At 39.1% G+C, this 22243-nt stretch overlaps 2 protein-coding genes across 11 annotated transcripts in view; one reads left to right on the top strand and one right to left on the bottom strand.

The window, feature by feature from the left end:
* dclk2a (doublecortin-like kinase 2a) overlaps window positions 1–15269 on the top strand; it is a 39161-nt gene extending 23892 nt beyond the window's left edge. For 2 of the 5 annotated variants that reach the window (XM_041983704.1, XM_041983705.1), the window contains exons 7-17: window positions 3838–3925; window positions 4038–4143; window positions 5835–5892; window positions 6267–6386; window positions 6480–6626; window positions 6706–6839; window positions 7063–7140; window positions 8117–8213; window positions 9013–9093; window positions 9191–9301; window positions 12172–15269. In XM_041983704.1, the coding sequence (XP_041839638.1) occupies window positions 3838–3925; window positions 4038–4143; window positions 5835–5892; window positions 6267–6386; window positions 6480–6626; window positions 6706–6839; window positions 7063–7140; window positions 8117–8213; window positions 9013–9093; window positions 9191–9301; window positions 12172–12858 (1707 nt within the window). In that variant the 3' untranslated portion in view covers window positions 12859–15269. Of the gene's footprint in view, window positions 1–3837; window positions 3926–4037; window positions 4144–5834; window positions 5893–6266; window positions 6387–6479; window positions 6627–6705; window positions 6840–7062; window positions 7141–8116; window positions 8214–9012; window positions 9094–9190; window positions 9302–9884; window positions 10015–11648; window positions 11665–12171 lie in introns of all 5 variants that reach the window. The other 3 variants (XR_006010065.1, XR_006010064.1, XM_041983706.1) reach the window with 3 other exon arrangements.
* Window positions 15270–15358: 89 nt separating this feature from the next.
* lrba (LPS responsive beige-like anchor protein) overlaps window positions 15359–22243 on the bottom strand; it is a 177400-nt gene continuing 170515 nt past the window's right edge. For all 6 annotated transcript variants that reach the window (XM_041983700.1, XM_041983701.1, XM_041983699.1 and 3 more), the window contains exons 54-56: window positions 21126–21322; window positions 17510–17661; window positions 15359–16627 (exon numbers count right to left, since the gene is read on the bottom strand). In XM_041983700.1, the coding sequence (XP_041839634.1) occupies window positions 16537–16627; window positions 17510–17661; window positions 21126–21322 (440 nt within the window). In that variant the 3' untranslated portion in view covers window positions 15359–16536. The remainder of the gene's footprint in view (window positions 16628–17509; window positions 17662–21125; window positions 21323–22243) is intronic.

Below are 22243 nucleotides of genomic sequence, written 5' to 3' on the forward strand. Positions count from 1 at the left end.
AGGGGTTTGTTTAAGATGTCTGTGTATTGGACATATGAGCTGGGATTGTTCCCAACACCTGAATTGCTCAATTTGTAATTTGCAACATCCATCTGCCCTCCACATAACCACAATAAGCAAACCAACATCTCAACCACCCACTAAACTTGTCTCAAGACCTACACAAACATGTGGTCACAAAGGGGCCAGGAAGGACTGCTGTTTGCTCCTCATTGTTCCAGTCAGAGTCAGGTCGACAAAGGAAATGTAGCAGTGCAAACTTATGCTTTTTTTTGGGTCCTGTAGCTCTGCTACATTCTGCATAGAACAACTTATGTGGAAATGAAACACCGCAGGAAACTAATTTCCTTTTGTAAACTATAAGACAGGAACAAATGGTTCCAGCACATCTTCTGGTTGGATCAAACATTGCTGATCTGAATGGTTCCATTTACTCCCTGTGGTTCTTTCACAAAAACAAATGCCTGTTTCTCAGAATGATATTGCTGCTGCTGCAGACTTAAAGCGATGGCTTTATTTGTCAAAGGTTCATAACCCCAATATAAATGCTTCTGTTGATTTGTTGATTGGAACAAACACACGCAAGCTATTGGAGCCATGGGAAATTCTGAACAGCAGGGACGATGGCCCATATGCTATTAGAACAATGTTGGGATGGGTCATCAGTGGTTCTCTACAGGGTGTGCAGAATTATTAGGCAAGTTGTATTTTTGAGGATTAATTTTATTATTGAACAACAGCTATGTTCTCAATGAACACAAAAGACTCATAAATATCAAAGCTGAATATTTTTGGAAGTTGGAGTGGGGCTCTTTTTAGTTTTAGTATCTCAGGAGGATATCTGTGTGTGCAGGTGACTATTACTGTGCATAATTATTAGGCAACTTAACAAAAACCAATATATACCCATTTTACTTATTTATTTTCACCAGGGAAACCAATATAACAACTCAAAACTTACAAATATACATTTCTGGCATTCAAAAACAAAACAAAAACAAATCAGTGACCAATATAACTACCTTTCTTTGCGAGGACACTCAAAAGCCTGCCATCCATAGATTCTGTCAGTGTCTTGATCTGTTCATGATCAACATTGCGTGCAGCAGCAACCACAGCCTCCCAGACACTGTTCAGAGAGGTGTACTGTTTTCCCTCCCTGTAGATCTCACATTTGATGAGGGACCACAGGTTCTCTATGGGGTTAAGATCAGGAGAACAAGGAGGCCATGTCATTATTTTTTCTTCTTTTAGACCTTTTCTGGCCAGCCACGCGGTGGAGTACTTGGATGCGTGTGATGAAGCATTGTCCTGCATGAAAATCATGTTTTTCTTGAACGATGCTGACTTCTTCCTGTACCACTGCTTGAAGAAGGTGTCTTCCAGAAACTGGCAGTAGGACTGGGAGTTGAGCTTGACTCCATCCTCAACCCAAAAAGGTCCCACAAGCTCATCTTTGATGATACCAGCCCATACCAGTATCCCACCTCCACCTTGCTGGTGTCTGAGTCGGAGTGGAGCTCTCTGCCCTGTACTGATCCAGCCACGGGCCCATCCATCTGGCCCATCAAGACTCACTCTCATTTCATCAGTTCATAAAACCTTAGAAAAATCAGTCTTATGATATTTCTTGGCCCAGTCTTGACGTTTTATCTTGTGTGTCTTGTTCAGTGGTGGTCGTTTTTCAGCCTTCCTTACCTTGGCCATGTCTCTGAGTATTGCACACCTTGTGCTTCTTGGCACTCCAGTGATGTTGCAGCTCTGAAATATGGCAAAACTGGTGGCCAATGGCATCTTGGCAGCTTCACGCTTGATTTTCCTCAGTTCATGGGCAGTTATTTTGCTCCTTGTTTTTTCAACATGCTTCTTGCGACCCTGTTGACTATTTTGAATGAAACGCTTGATTGTTCGATGATCACGGCTCAAAAGCTTGGCAATTTTAAGAGTGCTGCATCCCTCTGCAAGACATCTCACTATTTTTAACTTTTCAGAGTCCGTCAAATCTCTCTTCTGACCCATTTTGCCAAAGGAATGGAAGTTGCCTAATAATTATGCACACCTGATATAGGGTGCTGATGTCATTAGACCACACCCCTTCTCATTACAGAGATGCACACATCACCTGATATGCTTAATTGGTAGTAGGCTCTCAAGCCTGTACCGGTTGGAGTAGGACAACATGCATAAAGAGGATGATGTGGTCAGAATACTCATTTGCCTAATAATTCTGCACACAGTGTAAATAGAAGCAGAAGCATCATGAACTTGGAACAGCCCTCAGCTGTAGTGAACAGGAATTCAGTGGAAAATTGGAAACTCATCCTACAAAATCAATACAAACATGACTTCAACAAGAAATCCTCATTGGTAAGGATGGAACCCAAGGACCCATAGAACTACCGAGTACCTGTCCACTTGATTGGTGCAAGCTATGCGCTGAGGAAAACTGCAGACATCAAGTCTGATTTCTCTAATAAAACTGAAATGGTGAAATAAAGATTCAACAATGACAACAGTTTGAGCTTCAGCTCAGGGAAAGAGTCAGAAGTGGTAAAAAGCCTAAGTACTCTGAAAAAGAGGAGACTTAATTTTTGAAAAAATGGATAAACAACAATCACAAAGTTCTGCAAACCCTAGTGGTCCAAGGATCTAAAATAGCTGAACCTGGGTAGAGATGAGTTTTTACATGGAACGATCACTGGGTCAGCTCTGGTCAGGAACCCCAATAAAAGCAGAAGTGGTAGTGAGCCAAAGAAGTTTGGTTACTGGGAATATTATGATTATAGATTCTTCAGCATTCTTCAGAAAGAGGTGTTTCTGACAAAATGTTACGGTGCAAAGACAGTTAAACATCCAATTACAACTCTGTTTGATGCACAAGGTGTAAATGATGATCCATATATGTTTATTCTGGCTTTTATTATTATTTTTTTTGTGAATTTTTATGTATAACAATTAGGGGCCGGCATGTAGGATTCAATTAGTGTTTCATGTATATAAGAGGAAGTGAAGTGCTACCCGGCGGGTCTTCACCCAGAAAGGGAAACCACTTTTTGACTGCACCACACCATATTATACTTCGCCAACCAGACACTGTACAACGATTTTGTGCACTACTCTCTGTATTAGAGAATAGAGGCATTGTTTTGGCAGGAAGGAAAAGATGGATATAAATCAACCTTTTGTTGCAAAGATCAGCATTTGCAGGCTTTCATTCACTAACCATAAGGTTAGGAGCTGATTGGCAACGATGCATCAAGCTTATTCATCCTGGAGTAGAGCGTCTCTGTGGCTTTAAGCATTGGCTTAGCCTCTACAATTATATAGTAAGATTCAGAGCTACTACTGTACCAAACAGTAAAAATCATCTGTTTGATTTTTGTCTTGCATTTGTTTTTGCTGGCATCTCAAAAATGTAGACATATGATGCAGAAACACTCTTAACAAATGAATCATTGATTTATAGTTAGAATGTTTTTTCATGCAGTTTAAGTGGATGTGCTCCAGATCTGCTCCAGTAGCTTTGACACCTTGTACGATTTGAAGGGCAAGTTCTTTGCAGGCCTCCCTTATTGTTCAAAAGATAAGTGGGTTTATTTTTGGATTAATGTGCAAGCTGCAAAATAATGTATTATTTTTGAGCAGCATGTCCACAAACATCTATTCGCAGTCAAAAATTGTATATTTGACTAAACTATCTATTCCATCCTCTTAAATCACTAGCTATGAGCTTTACCCATGTTTTGCTGCTAAGGTTATTGTGTTATGTTACTTGTTTTGTCTGAGTGTTGTTGAGGGCAATCTGTGAGTGTTTTTTGTTCTTGTTGCATCCTGCAGATCCCTTCATCCCATTACAGCTCCTCCCCAAACTTAAATGGCTCACCGAACAATCACCAGGAGCACGCCAATCAGCTGAGTCCAGAGGGTACATTCTCTTCTGTGTTTATCTGCACAGCTTGTGGTCATTTAATTCTGAAACCTGTTTGAGTTTCTGCCAAAGCTTAGCTAAATTTAAACCTTGAGCCTCTCTTCTGCAGTTAATGGGAACCAGTACTCGCCAGCCTTGAGCGTCTTGGAAAAATACAAGGTTGGCAAAGTCATTGGAGATGGCAACTTTGCCGTGGTCAAGGAGTGTGTTGAGAGGTAAGACATTAAAACTCAAAATGCTGAATTGACAGTTGGTAGTTGTAGTGAAGATGCAACAGTGTTGCTTCTTACACAGTGAATAAAATATATGCTTTAGATGGACTTGCTGTCCAGTTAGGAAGCTCAAGTCCTGACGACAGGTAGAGACATTCCTTGGACATGATCCCTTAGTTGTTCAGTCTGAGTCAATATGCCTCAAAGGTGGTGTGTGGGTGCATCACTCATCTTCCTGGAAGGCCAAAACAGTTATGATTACATTGTATGTTTCCTACCAGAATACATTGTATGTCTTTATTAGCAGGTGAAACTTTCAGTGAGATGTGATCTAAAGACATGTGGTTTCCAAAGGCTCAGAATGAGGCCCAGCACTTAGATTGTTAAATACTTTTAGAATTTGCATCAATGCACATTGGCTCAATATTTGCAAAGCACAATTGAATACATCCATTTCAGGTCTCTGGAGGGAATTCACATGGAAAAATATTAAATGATTTTTTATTTTTTTTTTAACTACCCCAAACTAAACCCTAAAACTAAAGCAGGAGGGCCTATCTGAGTGCAGCTGTTGTTAGAGGCAATGTGGAGAACTAGCTGCTGGTCACTTTCTGTTATTACCCTGCTATTCAACCATATTAGAGTAAAATTGTAGAAGAAATTACCCGCGTGATGAGTTTTAAATTGAAATATGATTACTTTGTAAATCTTCCTGAATTAATTTCCTCCAGTGACTAATACTTAATATTTGTAGAATGGAAAGAAAAAGCAACGTAAATATATAAAATTACCAGTAAATACTGGTGGAAATGGGAATGCCATATTGAACATGGGGGCACCATATCATGTAGTTAATATCTGTAACTTGACATTAATGGAGATTGGAGTATTTTGATGGAAAGATGGAAACAGATATGCATCTGCTTGGTATTCCACCCCTTTAATGTCAATGAACCCTTCAAATAAGGGGCTGGAAGCTTCTTCTAAAACCTGTACCGCTTCTGGACTGGCATCAACAATGTTGATACCATAACAAAGAGCTCTCTTTTTTAAAAAAGGGGTGACAAATGAAGGAAAAAAACCAAACAAACCTGTGATTGATGACTTGGAATTATACCTATAACACTTGTATGTCAAGGACAAACAGGACTTTACTGACCTGCATGGATGCTCTGAATTTCATTTGCTGGATGTTGAATACTGAATTTTAAATGTGATATCTGTTTCATATTTTGAACCCCCTTGTTAGTTTTTTGTTATTTTTCTTTTCTCAGTATGTCTCTGAAAAACTGTAAAAACAAAACAATAAAAATTGCATAGACACTGTAAGACATGTTTCCTGTTGAAAAGGTGAGAGGTGTGTGTTACAAAAAATGCAGGCAGTGGTTATAAAAGATGAGGCAAAACATTACCTGAGCTGAGGGAGGATTGTGACCTAATGAAAAAGTCTGCTGACCATCATCACACCTCCCTGCAGTCATATTAAAGTAGCTGTTGACTGTAGTCACTCTGATGTTGGGTGAAAGAAATGCCTCATAGAGTTACTACTGAAGCATGTGCTCTCAGATTCTCATTAAGATCTGCACTGCACACTAACTGAGGCTATCTTGTGAGCACTTGATTTAAATTACAGACTTTACTGCAGCTTTGGTGCCACTTTTATTGCTATCACTAATTGCACTGTTTCTATTTAGGTCCACAGGGAAGGAGTTTGCTCTCAAGATTATCGACAAGGCCAAATGCCGTGGAAAGGTTTCATTCTAGACCTTTTTTTTAAAAAAAATCAGTCTTTGAATATCTCAGAGCAACACACACACACATCCATACAGAAGGGTCATATGCTAGTGTTCCACTGTGAATTATTAATGCCTACACACAGCACACTATCACCTGTGTGTCTTTGATCCTTGCAGTTGGACTGAGTTGGTAATTCTGTTGTTATTCATCCCCTGACTCAAATTATCACTCTACGTTTACACATAATGACAAACTGAGTCATGCATTCCTGGTACCAATTCAGATCCCAACAACAATACAGGGTCTAATAAATGGTTGAGAGATAATACGAGGTGCTGGTGTATTCACGAACTCATTTAACTAGACCTTTTATGTGTGCATGTTTCCAGGAACATCTCATAGAGAATGAGGTTGCTGTGCTGCGGAAGGTGAAACACCCAAACATCATCATGTTAATTGAAGAGGTGGACACTCCCGCTGAGCTGTATCTTGTTATGGAGCTTGTCAAGGTGCACTGAAAGATGAATGGACTCTGATAGTAGTTCACTCCTAGTTTCTGTGTGTGCTTTGGCGTATAATCTATTGTGTTGATGTTCTCAAAGGGAGGGGATTTATTTGATGCTATCACGTCTTCAGCCAAATACACCGAAAGAGATGCTGGCGTCATGGTCTACAACCTCGCTGGAGCTCTGAAGTACCTGCATGGCATTAATATTGTCCACAGAGACATTAAACCAGAGAACTTGCTGGTATATATAATATAAACACACTATTTTCTCTTAAAAAAAGAAATCCATTCATGGGCTTCAGTTGAGTATTCCTTTTCAGGTGTTTGAGTATCCAGATGGCACCACGTCACTGAAACTTGGAGACTTTGGCCTGGCCACAGTCGTGGAGGGACCACTGTACACAGTATGTGGCACTCCTACATACGTGGCTCCAGAGATCATTGCTGAGTTGGGGTAAGATGGATGTGTTGGGAAAATGTGACTTACTCTACAGATCCTAAGTAGTTGTGCATTTACTTGATTGAAAACCTTGTTTCTTCAGAGACATGTCAGTGTTTTCTTCTTACTTTATGTCGAGTCAGTTGCACTGTATGCTGAACAATGGGATGATGAGCGATCAAACCATTTTCATCCTTTAACCTTTGCCGTATTGTGTTTTGCTACTCTCTTCCTACAGTTATGGCCTTAAAGTGGATGTCTGGGCTGCAGGTGTGATCACCTACATCCTCCTGTGTGGCTTCCCACCATTTAGAAGGTACATTCTCATTTTCACCTCCTCCAGCATGTTATGTCGTCTGGAAATGTTTTATGTGTTTGTCTATTTGTTAAAAGCATTACTGAAAAAGTTATGGATGCATTTGCTAACTAAATAAAAATTATTATGCTTGACTGTGCTACACAAGTGAGCTGTTACTGTGATTAAATATCATATTAAGAATCATCTTCCAAGAGTCATAGGTTGTGTTTCAATCAACATTTTTTTTATTCACATTTTGAAGATGTGCAACAGGAAGGATTGATAGAAACAGCCAAATTTCAATAAGATTACTTAATTTCACAAATACACTTTTATGCTTCTTAGCACCCTTTTCAAGAGTTTTAGATTAAAATGCTTATATGCATAACATGTCCAAGTCCTGACGACATTTCATGAATATACTACCAGGCCATCAGCTTAGTTCCTGTCATCCTCTGGCCAGCATCCACAACTCTGTTTATTACAGCCCTGCACAACATAACCTGTACTGCCACCTCTGGCGTCACTGCTCAACACAATTTATTCACTGCAGACAACTTAATAGAAACTTGTTTGACATGACTTTTGAAAAGCTGCTTCAAAAGTTTGTTTCAGATTTACTTTGCAACTGAATGGAAACACAGGCGTGTGGTTGGTTTAGCTGACAGCATCTAAACTATTGCATGTCTTATGAAAATTACCATAATTTTGTTGAGACAGCTGAGCTGGTCCGAAATCATTGTAGATGTTGATCATTTTCATTCCAGACCATAGGCAGACTCCAGATCAGTAGCCATTATACATGTTAAATTTAATCCTGTTACGTGGCCAGTGTCAGCAGGTAATGTTTGTGACAATGACAAACGTTAAAACAAAATTATTAACGTGTAATTACTGATTTGGATGTCAGTTACCTTTTAACAACAACCAAATCTTTTGGGTCAGAACAGGATGCAATAAATGTTTTTTTTTCTCTTCTTCTTTTTCAATGTAGTGAAAATAACCAGCAGGAGGACCTGTTTGATCAAATCCTTCTTGGGCAACTGGATTTCCCAAGTCCATACTGGGACAACATAACAGATTCAGCTAAGGTCAGACCTGCTGACACTTACACATTAATGTATGTCGCCTATAATGATTTTAGGGAAGAACAAGATCAATAGACTTAAAGAGAAGTTAACCAGTTCATGTCTAATTCTGAAATTTACACTGTCTTGGATGAATACTGGGACTGTAAATAGTCTGAAACAGGTCTTAATTTTTTTTAAATTCACCAACCAAGTCAACACACATGGTTCACACTCTTTTACTGGCTTAAGGCTGCTGAGGAGCACAGCTTCAAATGAAAGCCATGTATTAAGGTGACAGCCTGCACTCAGCATGTAAAACCAAACTGCTAATTAAACCCACTTGTGTTACTGTGACTCTATCACTGCCAACAAGTGTACAGTTATCAAAACCGCAGCATGAAACGGTGTCGCCTTCTGAAATTTTTATGCAGTCCAATACTGCATTTTTTTATAGCTACTAGTGATGTTATGGGCTTATTTTCCCCACTTATGAAACATAACGAGTGTACAAAATATCACACATTAAACTGCAGAGATCTGTATTTTTTAAAAGCAATGCCTCAAATGAAGCATTCACGCCACTGAAAACTCAGATTTGGCAATGAGAGTCAGATTTTTTCCTCGGAGACCAAAGCAGAGCTCAAAAAGATCATTTAAATTTAGAATCACAACCCAATAAATATTTAACATTAAAAAATTCATTAGGTCAATATGCAAAATGTCAGTGTGTTGTCTGCAGCTCATTCTGTCCTCAGTAACCAAACAAAAAGAACAAGCAGGTGTGACTCTGAGCCTAAAGCATCAATTTGCACTGTTGCAGGAGCTGATTGGCAAAATGCTGCAAGTCAATGTTGAGGCTCGATACTCAGCACAAGATGTCCTCTCCCACCCATGGGTCACGGTACTCTTAGCATTTGTGTTTTTGTGCAAACTGAAATATGGTGAGACTGATGTGATTCTATAATAATCTCCCCTTCGAAAATTCTTTGTGCATGTAGGACGATACTGTCTTGGAGAACAATATGAAGATAGAGGTGTCAGGTAAACTGAAGATGCATTTCAACACTGCACCAAAACCCAACACCACAGCTGGAGTGTCAGTCATCATGGTAAGCAGCTCAAAGCCCAACATGTGAACAGGCTAAGATGAATATTTTTGCTCAGCTGCTTTAAGAATTAATAGAAAAATGTTCTAAAGTTTTGATGAGGATTCAGTCAGAGTTGGGTTAGGTGTAGGGAAAGCGACTGCAGATGGTGATGAATGTTTGACCCAAATACAGAAACTAGACTCATTTTATCCCTTTTTATATCCATTTATTTGTATTACAGATTCATCATTCACGATGGCGTTAAAGCCCAGTTGTAAGCAACTTATGTTGATGTAAACATGTTTGAGAGGATTTTAGAGATTGAAAAAGAAAATGGAAAAAAATTGAAGACTGGACAGGGAAGAAATCATCCCTGTAGTTTTCACTTCCTTCCTTCCTGTCTGATTGCATCATTTCCTGTTGTACAGTTTGTCTTCCTCTCCTCATCTCATGAGGTCATACCACTGCATCGGGCTCATGCACACTCTTCAGGCTCGTAGATGTGAAAGCAGATTGTTTCTTTGATTGTGAAAACAGAAAAAAAATGGTTTGATGCTCTTCAGGATGTAAAGAGCCTCATTTTGTTGTGAATCTCATTTGACAGTTTGAGGTGTAAATGTGGGCCACAGCCTCGGCTCTTCCACTTCCTCTCCATCCTCCTCTTCTTCCCCCATCCTCACCCCTCCCTCACACCTGATCCAGGACCACAGGGGACACCTGGAGCTGAGAGTCTGGTACACACTTCATCCCTTCCCCTTCCTTCTTTTCCATTCTCCACCGCCTTCACCTCCCTCCTCCTAACTCCCGCCCTCTTTTGCAGCCATCTCCCTTCCCCTCACTCATTTCTCACCCCATTCTCTTCCTTCCTGTGACATTGTTAAGCTCCCAGCTCCTCCTTTGTAGCAGCTAGCTGCTGTAACTCCTCTCACTAACCCACTGCTCTTGCTAATATTCTTTTAAATTCACTTAACTTCTCCCATACTTGTCATTATTCTCCTTCACTTACATCTCATTCCAATTGTACTGAACACCACCTTTGATGTGATATGATAAAAACACTGATTTTAAAAGGATGTGTTTATTTAATCATGTTGCCATGCGGTTTATAAAACAAGTTTGATACCACTTTTGTAAGCTAACTGGTGCTTCCCTCTCTGTAATTATCTATTTTGTTTGCATTCAACTTAAAGTCAACTTTATTTAGCTGATGGATCTATATGTCTTTAATCGGATGCTTTGCAGGTCTTTCATATATAATATTCTGGCACCACCTTGAGGAGATGAATAAGAACTGCTCTGGCTCTGCTTTGTGCTCTAAATTTACAGAGATGGACGTCAAGTGGCTTTACTGCCTTGGATGTCATATGTCCCTACATATTCTATGATTAAGGCAAATTATTCTGTGTTTTCCTTGTTTACAAAGACAGCTAACTATTAGAAAACTCTTTGGGATGGAGAAGTAAAAGTTTGTGTACTCTGAAGGATTTTTACATTAATCATTCACACTGCAGCCACAACATCTGGGAACTAGTATCAAGAACATACTATACTTTTAAAGTCTTACCTGAACACAGTGTATCATTTGGTATACATGCTGGAGAAAGACAAAAAATTATTTCAGCTACTTTTTCAATTAAGGGAAGAGATGTAAAATTTAGATTGTAGAGATGCCCATTCTTACATTAATCACATGAACATTCACAAGAACTGAGATGAAGTGCTACAGAGATACTTAGGGACAAGGAGAGCATCGCTGGCTGTTGCTATTCTCCCTAAAAAAAACCTTCTTCTATCCTGTAAAAGGTGAAGAAGAACCTGTACAAATCTCTCCTACTTGCTTGGATAATTGGTCTTGTGTCTGATACAAGAAAAATATTGACTAAAATAAGGATTAAAAGACAAGGATGCCATTAGGAAACAACTGAGATAAAACTGGCAAAAAGAAGACAAAAAAAACCAACACATTGCAGCTTCTCTTTAGTTTGTTAATGACACCCAAATGTCACTAGTATCTTAAATTTAGTCATTTTATGGGTTTTGTCAAAGGAAAATACAGAATAATATCTTGTGAATGATTTCAAAAACACATGAGTTCTCACTGACTCGTAATTCTACCCGAAACAGTCCTGCACAGAAAGTCTTCCAGTTTGTTCCACCTCAGTCAGCTACAAAAAAACAAAATGTCATTTACATTGGAGTTTAAAAAAAAAACAAAAAATGTAGAGAGCACTGGGCTGGAACAATATGTGTCCACTTGCTGTCATGCTTGTTGTGATGATTTTGTTTTGTGAAGCTGTGAGTAAGACTAGTCTTTGTCCCTGTTTGCTTTTTTTTCCCCTTCTCCCTGCATTTCGTTCCTCTGATTTAGCTCCAAGGCAGTAATGGTATGTACTAACACTTAATGCTATGCCCTGTCTGTTGTGCTGCTGGGATTCAACAAAAAGGGCAAATGATGAATGAAACATTTACTTGCTTTAGATCACAAACATTACATTTGGATTAAGTCTATGCAAAAGAATAATTAAAAAGGAGAAAGTAAATGTTTTTTCATTTGCTCTTGATTTACACACATAGTAACACTTGATTTCATTTGCCTTCCTCAGTGGTCAGCCATTGCAAGGTGTTTTTTTTTTTTTTTTTTTCTTTTTTGTGTGATCGTTCAGTTATTCATGTCCATTTCTTTGTGCTAAATAAAGGTAACTAAAAAAATACTTCACTTGGTTAGTAGGAAATGATAAAAGGTATAAAAAGTCAATATATAGTCACTCGCTGCAAGAGGATTCACAGGATAAAGATTATTGGTGCTAAATGATGCTTTTCATTGTAGACTGGTTCCGACTGTCTCTGTCTAGATTATTAGATCAGCTCATGGTTTGTTTCTGTTTTGCCAGAACACAGCTCTAGATAAGGAGACCCTTCAGCTCACCACCTGTTCAGGACAACAAACGGTGTCATGTTCACTGGGCAAGAAAGTCCCATCTGCTCTCCCAGACGTACCAGCCTCTCCAACCAAACAGGCATCATGTTCTGTACCAAAATCTACTAAGACATCTTCATTTGAGGCACCCAGGAACTCGGTGGCTGCTGAGCTTGATGCTATGTCCACCTCTGAGCCACCTGGCTGTCCTTCCCTAAGTGACAGCCATCTTTTAGCTGCTGAGCTTGAACAGCCTCCTCCTGTAAGTTTGCTGCAGTTCTCCCCCTCGGCTGACACTTTGCCCATCTCCTCTCCTCCTGAAACTGAGACACCTTTATCACTCTTAGCTGCTCCATGCTCTCCCTCAGATCATCCACTTCTCTCTTGTACAACTCCTCATACACCATTCTCCTGTCCTTCCCCTTCATCTCCCACCAAACCTGCCCCAAACCATTCCTCTCCCACTCATCAGGTGTCCCCCTCTCCTGTCTCCCCCATCCAACCAGCTGTATTCTTTCCACTCTTCTCCCCCACAAAACAAGAGCCCTCCTCCCCCTCTGCTATTCATCCAACTCTCTTTCCCTCCCCTCCCTCCACACCTCCTGCTGGCCTACCTTCTCTTAGCCCTCTACTAGCAGAGGAACTTTTGGAGAAAATCTAAATTCCCACTCTGTCTAGTAGCTAGTTTCACCCACCCCACCCCACAAGAGATAAGGAGGCTAAAGCGCCACACTGAGCATTTTACTTTACTTTATTTTATTTTACTTTACAGCTATAAACTGAGCCAGTGACTTCTGTGTGCACAGGATTCTGCTTGTTCCTGTCCAGATTTGTTTTCTTTGGTTTATGTGAGACTGAGAACAAAAGGCAATGTCTGATTGTATATACGGTTTTATTTATTACTGATGGATAAGGAAAAGGCAATGAACTGAGTGTTACTGTCCTGTCTTATTTTAGCAGAAACAGTACCGAGGTATTTCATCATCTTAAATCTTGGTTCTTAACTTGGTACCAGTATGTAGCCATCCTGATGGCAGCAATTTAAGTGTCACTATACAGTGGGTTGATGTGACAAATAGTGTTCACATCTATTTGTGATAATGGTTTTAGTCTAAATCTAACATACAATCACATAAATAGGAAAGGACACCCTCTTTCAATTCCAGGTTTTTGTGCAATAGTAAAAATTCAAATATCAGCTAGTCTTAATTAGTACTTACTACTAGATTACTAGAACCTCAGATAATCAAAAACACATTATATTACACCATGTCACTATTTAATAGGAACTAAATACAGCCCAATTACTTCCATAAGACTGATAATGTCAAAGAAAATAGTTTTTAGTGCTGAAGTTTTTGGATCATGTGGTGTACTAGACGAATCCCTGATTTGGAAAAAAAAAAAAAAAAAAAAAGATACCAATTTGGGTTTTCAGTCACATTTTATGAAGCTGTGCTAATATACACATTCTCTGTTACAGACAATAGAAAAGGAATAAATTTTAAACGTGTGTGGTGCACGTAAGTCTATTTGAGTTTACTTAGCACATAACTGCAAAGCGATTCAATCCCCATTTGGATCAGAGTGACATGTAAAATGTATTTTAAAAGTCTAACCAAGGTTGGAATAACAATGGTTTTTTTCTAATGTTTTGTAAACATGCTATCAGCTTTAGCATTTAGCTTGGTTTTTGTTAAATGACTTGTAATACTTCATGTGTTATACATCTGAGGTTCTAAGCATCTAATTTTACTTCCTGTTAAAAACTAAATATATTTTCATCATGGCCTGATTGATAAAAACTGAATGAAGGTGTCCTTTCTGTTTTATATAATTATAGTTCATTTTGATAGTCAGGGAATTGAAGATGTGAAGTAGCTTTTCCTCAAAATAAAGAATTAAATGTTACAAAAAATCTTAAAGGTAAAAATCCTGCAGGGCATTAATAAATTATTCTAATATCTTCTGTTCATCTGCACTCATCCTCATAGATTTACTATGGAAGCTGCTCTGCAAGTGGTGCTCAGCCATTATGTGTGAACCTGATGGTGGTTTTAACATCTAAATCTGCCCTCTGGCTGCGATACTTATTACTGTAAGTTTAATTCAGAAATGAATTATCAACACCGAGTTTAGTGTTTACCCACAGCAAACACTAAACTCAGCTGATCCACAGTTTTTCTGTCAGTGTAGTTCTGCAATTTTATCTATTGCAGCATTTTAAGTTCACCCACTCTCACATGCTGATATTTTCATTTACAAATATTTAGTGTCAACACTGTATTGGTAAATAGTTTAAATAACCTAAGCTGTGTACTTTAAACTTGAAAGTTTAGTGTTTTCCTTTGTTGGAGAACTCCTCCACGCCATACATACTATACAGCATATACAAATAGAAATCCACCAGAGATTAAATCCAAGCTTCAGATTTGCTTTTCGTGAAGTGTAATATTCAAATACGTATTGCTTACAGCTTCAGCACAGAGAGGACACACAATACTGGAGTTTCTTCTGAAAACACTGGCTGTGTGGAACTAGTCAACACTTCTCTTCCAGAGTATTCAACCAGCAGTTTTTCTTCTGTTGGGTTAATAAGAGTGAATGTGTCGTCACAGACAGGTTTATACCACATCACTGGTATCAACTTATAGCTTAATGATGCCTTTACACAACGAGCTAAGTTAAAAACCGATGTCCCACATTCTGCACCTACACTAAAACTCCACAGCATTTATGTTGTTGCTTGTAGCAGAAGATGCCTCTTTACTTCTTCAGGACTTTCTCTGCATGGATCCCTTACCCCCCTCTATGTAAGGTATAACCATCTCACATTCAAAAAAGTGAAGTTGGTACACAAAGTCATTTAGATTCTCTTCTGTAAATGTAGTTGAAGTGGATTTGCTTTGTGATTTGTTAAAGGACACTAGGATGAAGGCAGGTTACTGGTTAAATAACTTGTAAAAGTGCAGTAACGGGTTTTATTAGGCATAGAACAGCTGATTTTAATGTCTTGTTTTGGAAAAGTCAAGCAAAAAAAAAACGAAAAAGCAATAAAGATTTTAAATTGTTTGTTTGTGGTGACTGTGTGAGAATAAAAGTTGACCACTAGAGGGTGCTGTTCAGTTTCAGTGATTCTTCATATAAAATAAGGACAAGTATAGTTATAAAATTAATTTTTATTGTCATAACTCAGCAAACAAAACACTCAAATGATTGAGGGGAAAAAAAAAATCTTGTATAACTGGATATTAAAACTACACCAAAGCACAAACTTTAAAGTGAGGAACTTTTCCCGAAAACCAAAAAATTCAAGAAGATGCTTTCAAAATAGAGAACCAAAGGAAGATGTCTCATTATTTTTGGAGCGCTATACTTCAGACATCTGTGATGAAGAGAGAAACAAGCAGATGTGTTTAAGTCCTTCCTTTCATTGCTCATCTCCCACTGCCCTTAGCTGCTTTGGAGAGTCAATTACTAGAAGACTTTGAGACAAGTTTGGACACTGAAGGTAAGATATGGGTCAAATCATGGTCTCAATTCTTTACTCTGTTCAGACATTTTTCAAGGTTTTAGAAAACATTCTCTGCTTATTCAATCATTTAGAAAAGAAAAGTAAAAGTTGACTAACTAAAGCAGATTTTTATCATCAGGATGTTTTCTGTTTTTGATGCTTGAAGATATGTAACCAGATATGTAGAATACGAATCATGCACAACATAATCTCGGAGCAAGCACAAGGGAGTAGGGGGAGTAGACATCTTTAGTAAGGAGGACTACATTTAAACATTACATATATGGATATTTAGATAAATGCATTTTCCCTCTTTACTCATCTAATATATTTATTTAGAGTCTTCATATCTACCTGCTGTGTTGCCAAAACAAGAAAAAGCATGTTTAAGTAATTATTTCCCTAAATACACACCTAATGAGAGGAAAAAAAAAATTCACACACCCCAAAGTACACAAATATTTGGATTTTTAAGTCCCTAACTCCCCCAAAAATCCCACTTTCATTTTCTGGAGGAGATGAAAATAGACTCTTACAGCTAAAAATAGATTTTTTTTTTTTTTTTAACCATACAGTAACATAACCCCCCGCCCCACCTTAAGATTTATATGAAAATTTTCTATCTGATCTACAAAATATACCAATGCCCTTTTAAAAATAGTTTTCATTAGTTTACTATAACAGGACAGTTTTTCTTCCTCTATTGAGATACATTCAGGATATCAGACGGAGGGCAGACAGGTGCCTTTAAGAAGAGTTCACACTTGCCATATCATTTATTTTTCTTTTCTTTGTCAGTCAACTTGTAGTTTTTTTGTTTTCCCCTTAGTACCTGGTCTGGTACTCGTGGTGCCACCTGTTGAAATCATTGTAGAAGAGCACGATGCTGCCAGATGCCATGCCGGTAATGATGCACCTGAGGAGAGTTGGGAGACGATGGGTTTTCATTTCACAAGTTGCACATCTGAATTGAATCCAGGAGCATGTCATGGAGTATTGAAGTGTTTTACCTGCATATCAGATGAAGCTTTTCCATTTTTACTACTGCCCACTTTTTTAACAGGTACAGGTTTATTTTAAATGAAAAATTGTTAATAATACTGCTTCTATAATAAGATGAAAATCCTCCAATAAAAGGAGATTACACACTATAAAGAGAACACTACTGAACAACAGTTATTTAGGAAATAGAAATAATGCAAATGAAAGTAAAAAGGCATAAAAGATTCAAACTATATATCAAACTGAATTGTGCAAATGGTCTTAAAATAAAAAGTCTTGTTCCTTTACAGTGTGTAAACCTTTGCTTTAGCTTGTTGAACCCAGATTAATATTTACTAGAGTATCTTATTAAGATGGAGTAATGTACAGTATATGTCTGATGGAGAATGAAATTATGCTACAGATGCTTGAACATAATGAGATTAAAGGAGCCACATTAGGCTGGTTTAAGTCATTTATCAGATTCACTTGAGTGATATTAACACAGCAGTAATTTCTATTGCAGTGCAGATCACACTCAGCTATACTTATCCATGAGGGTTCGGATTAGAATCAGCAGGAGAGATTTTTTATTTTCTATAATTATGGCTTCTGTTCACTGGCTCTGTTAAAATAAGAACATGGAATTTTATGTTCTCCTCTCATATAAAGCTCTTAATGACTAAGCTCCATTGCACTGCAACATCTCACAGTGCTGTATTTTCCCAAAAGAGGACATGGTGCTATTGCTACCTCTACTCTGGTAAAAAAAAAAAAATTAGAAGAACTTTGCAGTTTCTATAGATGGGGATGTTACCTTTGGTCATGGGACATGGCCATAGAGCGGATTCCTGCATCACAGCCAGGGTAGGTGAACAGCTGTTTGAGGTCGTGAACCTGCCAGACAGAAACTACACCTCCATCCCCACCTATCAGCAGATACTGACCATCTCGACTGAGAAGCATGGCCTGCCAAAGACAAAAGAAAAACCTTTACATGTAGCAGATGGATATAATATTCTAGTGGTACTGTACCACCAATCACTTATTAACTGTCCTTCGATGTTAAAAGACGTGCAAAAAATAAAGTTGGTGTTCTGTGGTCCGTTTATCTCTAATGTCAAGTTGAAGTTCACACACCAAAATAACCCACATTCTGTACACAGACCCCCGACTCTCAGCAAAGATGGCTACCCACAGTTAGGCCCTGAGATTTACGCGGCTCATCTGCTTTTCCCCCAAACTGGAGCAGCTGAATGGTTCCCCTGGGAATCAGATGTATACAAATCAAGTCCTACGCTGGAGTCTATTAAGGGCACCGTGCTTTGTGGAAGCTGAAACTAAAACAGTTAGGAGCATCAATCAGCGAGTAACCATAGCTGATGAAATGACGAGGCGGAATCCAAGTTCTAAAAGCAGCAAGTGACACTAAGAGCTTTTGTCATTTGCGGTTTTATGACGTGGAAGTCGGATGTCTTTCAGCTGCAGCCCCTTTGCAGTGATTCAGTGAGACGCTTCAATCATCAGCTGCATGTGTGTTGAATCAGGCTCATATTAAATGGGAAACGGAAAGTTAAAGGTGGAACAAGTCATTTTCAGGAAACTGATTTGATATGAAAACAAACAACCCTTCAACTACAGAAAAAGCACAGCCCAAATTAAACAATAGCTTTACATTAACAAAAACAACTTTTTTTTTTCTTTTCCAATTTCCAGACCAAGCGTCTTATTCTCGTGCACACACACATACAAAAAAAAAAAAAAAAAAGACAAGAAAAGAAAGAAGTTACACAACTGCACCCAGCAGAGAGCAGCAAGGGGCAGTTTAGCCTAACTACCACATTAAGGCATCAGTCCTAATGGGCAGGGTGAAGCCTGACTTGATGCATTACTGGTTTGATTTGTGTGGCTTGTGCTGTAACTGATTTTTATATCAACATTTATCCTTTCGATGCCCTCCCTCCTCAGTACTTCTGACATCCTTCACCCTTACACTCCATCCCAGACTCTCAGGTCTCAGGTTGACACTGGCCTGCTCATCACTCCAGACACCAGACTGTGAGCCATCCCTGTTGTCCCGGCTGATATTTGCAGCACTTCCATCATTGGGCATAAATAAAATAAAAACTTAAACACCATCTGTTTGTCAAAGTTGATAATCCAACTTAACTCTGCATCCCCATCAGATTTCTATCAGCTGTTTGTGGTTTGCTTTCATCTAGTCTTGTCCTTTATGTACGGTGTCCTGGGGTCTCATGAAAGATGCTATATAAATATTTTTGTTATTAGTGTTTAGTGCATCCATCTGTCTTTCTGCAGAAAATAACTGCCTCCTGCAGCCTGAAACAAGATAGGAGAAATAAGAGCTGTGAGCTAGAAAACATCAAGCTGTGTTAAGAAGGTAGATGTGCAAAATGGGATCAAGCACTGGTTTGTGGACTAAAGAAAAGATGCATATGGGCATCTGAGTAGAAGAAAAATCCAACGTTCCCACAGATGTTATAAACAGAGAAATTTATTTTAAAGCCCAAATCTATTCTTTTGTGCCAGAATGTAAATAAGGCAAGTTGGTTATTGCAGCCTGAAAGAACTGACTGACTTTCAGGTCCAATCTGAAGTAGGAATCTGAGGAGGTGAAGTTTTTGGCTCTTGATCTTCATTTAATTTTTTAGCTAAGGACATTTTGGCTTGTAACAAAGCAAGACACTCAGGGGAATGACACAAACAGCTGGAACAGCTAATGAAAACTACACATCTGGGCAATATTTCTTGAGCTTTGTCACTAAAAAGTATCCTTTGCTTGCTCATGATTGTCATATCATAGAAACATTTATTACTGCCGCTTTCTCAATGACATATCAGCTTTCAAGCCTTAGCAATATTCTGGATGCAGACAGTACAGTTCACTGTTCAATAGTTCAAAATAAAAAAGCAGAGAGCTATTTTGTAGTTACTAGGCAGTCTTAATGTACTTGTATATCCACTAATGGAGTCCATGACCTTACTGGAGCACAGCAGGAGGCTGAAGAGCTGGCAGACATGTCAGCCTGGCCAGGTAGGAGGCTGCTGACAGACATTATAAATCAGTCCTTTGCCACTGGGCGGTGAAACAAGATGGCCGATGGCTCTGTAGGGGCTAACATGGCTGCCTCAGTTTAAATGACTAAAAAAATGAGTCCAGCAGAAACACATGTACACTTCATGCCCATATTTTCTACTTTTTTCAGAGAACAGTGGGTGGATTCTGGGGCTGGAGAAGGTAAAACGTTTAATTTATGGTGCTGTTAATCCCCCTGTTACACTGACACAGGCAGTGAAAAAACTGCTAGGACGGTTACACTGCACAAGTTATAACTTAAAAGAATGTAATCCATTCAGTATGGCCTCTGTCATCCGATTCTGCTATTAGACCAGGATGCCGAATGTTAGCCTGTCATCTAATCTCTGACTCCAGACCCCTATAAAGTCACATGCATACATTCTTAGCCTCGGTTTTTAAATATATACCGCTGGCCAGGACAAACACTTATTTATCCTGGAGTCATACTGTGCTGAGGCTCTAAGGACTAAGAAGATTGATTCTGGTTCGTACACGAGTGCACTAAATACTGTCGGACCAGGAGGGTGGAGCTAAGCAGGCTGAGACTCTCAGCCTTACTTCAAGATGTTAGGATTTTCCTAATGCCATCTGACACAGATGGAATTTACAACAGCAGAGGAAAGCTGACGAGGCCGACTGCTGCCCGCACTGTTCCCAAGCTCCATCTTTAGAAAAAAACTACAAAGCGAATCTAAAAACATCGTTAGTATCTTTTACGGGCACATTAAACTTCTCAGAAACGTTGAAACTAAACACTCGCTACTTTTGCAGTGCTGGTAATGTGCTCAATCAGTGTTTCAGTGTATTTGTGGCTTTGTTGGAGTGGACTGGTTGGCAGGTTAGGAACCTGGGCAAAAGAAGTTTTTTAATAGGAAACAGGCGTGTGGCTGTCTGTCAGAGCAAGCTTACATTTCCCAGGCCAAACCGGAAACAAACGGCCTGGCGGTAGCTGCTATCTTGTGTCACCCTAACCACCAGGGAGGAAATGTGGGCAATGGGGAATGTGTCGTCCAGTGCTGGAGGGTAGTTAATGGCGTTGGTGCCCAGGAGTGACCACTACGCTGGAATGTTTTCAACCACTGCCGCAATTTGACCTGACAACAGAGCTGTGGATCAAAAGAACCATTTCCTCTGGTGTATGTGGGTGAACAGGCAAAGAGAGATGTGAAGTCTTAGTTTGTCCCGAGGCACGCTGACCTTCACCTCACTCAGATCTCAAACCAAAACCGAGCCTTTAATCAGTGAGAGAACTTTCTGCACAGATGTGGTGCAGACATATATATGCAAGTCCACTCTCTAGCGTATAGTCAAGCAGAAATGATCATTTCCTCACCTTGATGTTGTCTTCCACTTCCATGTGTCTAAGCAGTTTGCCATTGACACTAAAGAGACAAAACTGTCCCTTGTCATAATAAATCATGCAGTGGCCCTCAGTGGAGGAGTGGATCAGTCGTGGGCGCTGGCAGTGCTCTGGGCCCTCCAGGGTCCACAGCAGGTCCCCATTCATGGAATGGATGAGACAAGGACCCTCTGCACACAGAGATGATACGAAGATAAAGACTGTGCATGTCTAGTTTCTTGTCAGTGTTATACTAATTTAATAAATGCATATACTATGTGCAGTGTATTACAGGTACACAGTATTTGGCTGAAAAGTACATGCTGTTGTAAACACTTATAGGATCATTGCATACAACTCTGCAAAAAAATTGATTTACTGTGTGGAATGGCAATGAATTAGCTAATTATGCAACTGAACATCTCAAACAGAAAACAGAAATTTTGGACCTGCCTACTGAAGAATATTGTTTGACAAATAAAATATGCAATTCTTTGTGGTAAATTGTGGATGCCTTGTCTTTCATGTGTTAAGAGGTATTCAGCATAGAGCTTGACAGAAGGCATCCATCATGGTATCGAAAGCGCACATAAAATGGGCAACTTGCATGTCTGTAAAAGCCCTGCTGATGCTTAATTACATGTAGAGGTGCTGGAGAAACATATACTGCCCTCCAGATTGCATCATTGTCAGGGAAACCCTTGCCTATTTCAACAAGCTAATGTTAAACCACATTATCCCACATCATAGCTCAGTGGTGTAAAATGGATGCTAAACTATCCTGTCTGCAGCTCAGACATGTAACCCACATTTGGAGCCTAAAAAAACTAGCAAAGGCAGCCCTGAACTGTTGAGCAGCTGAAATCAGATGTCAATCATAAATGGGAAACGTGACGCCACATAGTGGGAAGAAATATTAATAATAAAGCGCCCTTTCAGACATTTTTGAAAAATGTTTTTGGCATTGAATTCATAATGAACATCTATATTTCAAAACCAGAAAATCAAAGTTTTTTTTTCCTCATACCATTTCCAGTAACATTCAGTTTTAACCCTTACAGAGTAAATACCTCTATACGAACACTGGTCTATAAACTGTAGTGTTAGAACTA

This window comes from Melanotaenia boesemani, chromosome 4 (assembly GCF_017639745.1).
Source record: "Melanotaenia boesemani isolate fMelBoe1 chromosome 4, fMelBoe1.pri, whole genome shotgun sequence".
In the NCBI taxonomy this organism is placed as follows: Eukaryota; Metazoa; Chordata; class Actinopteri; order Atheriniformes; family Melanotaeniidae; genus Melanotaenia; species Melanotaenia boesemani.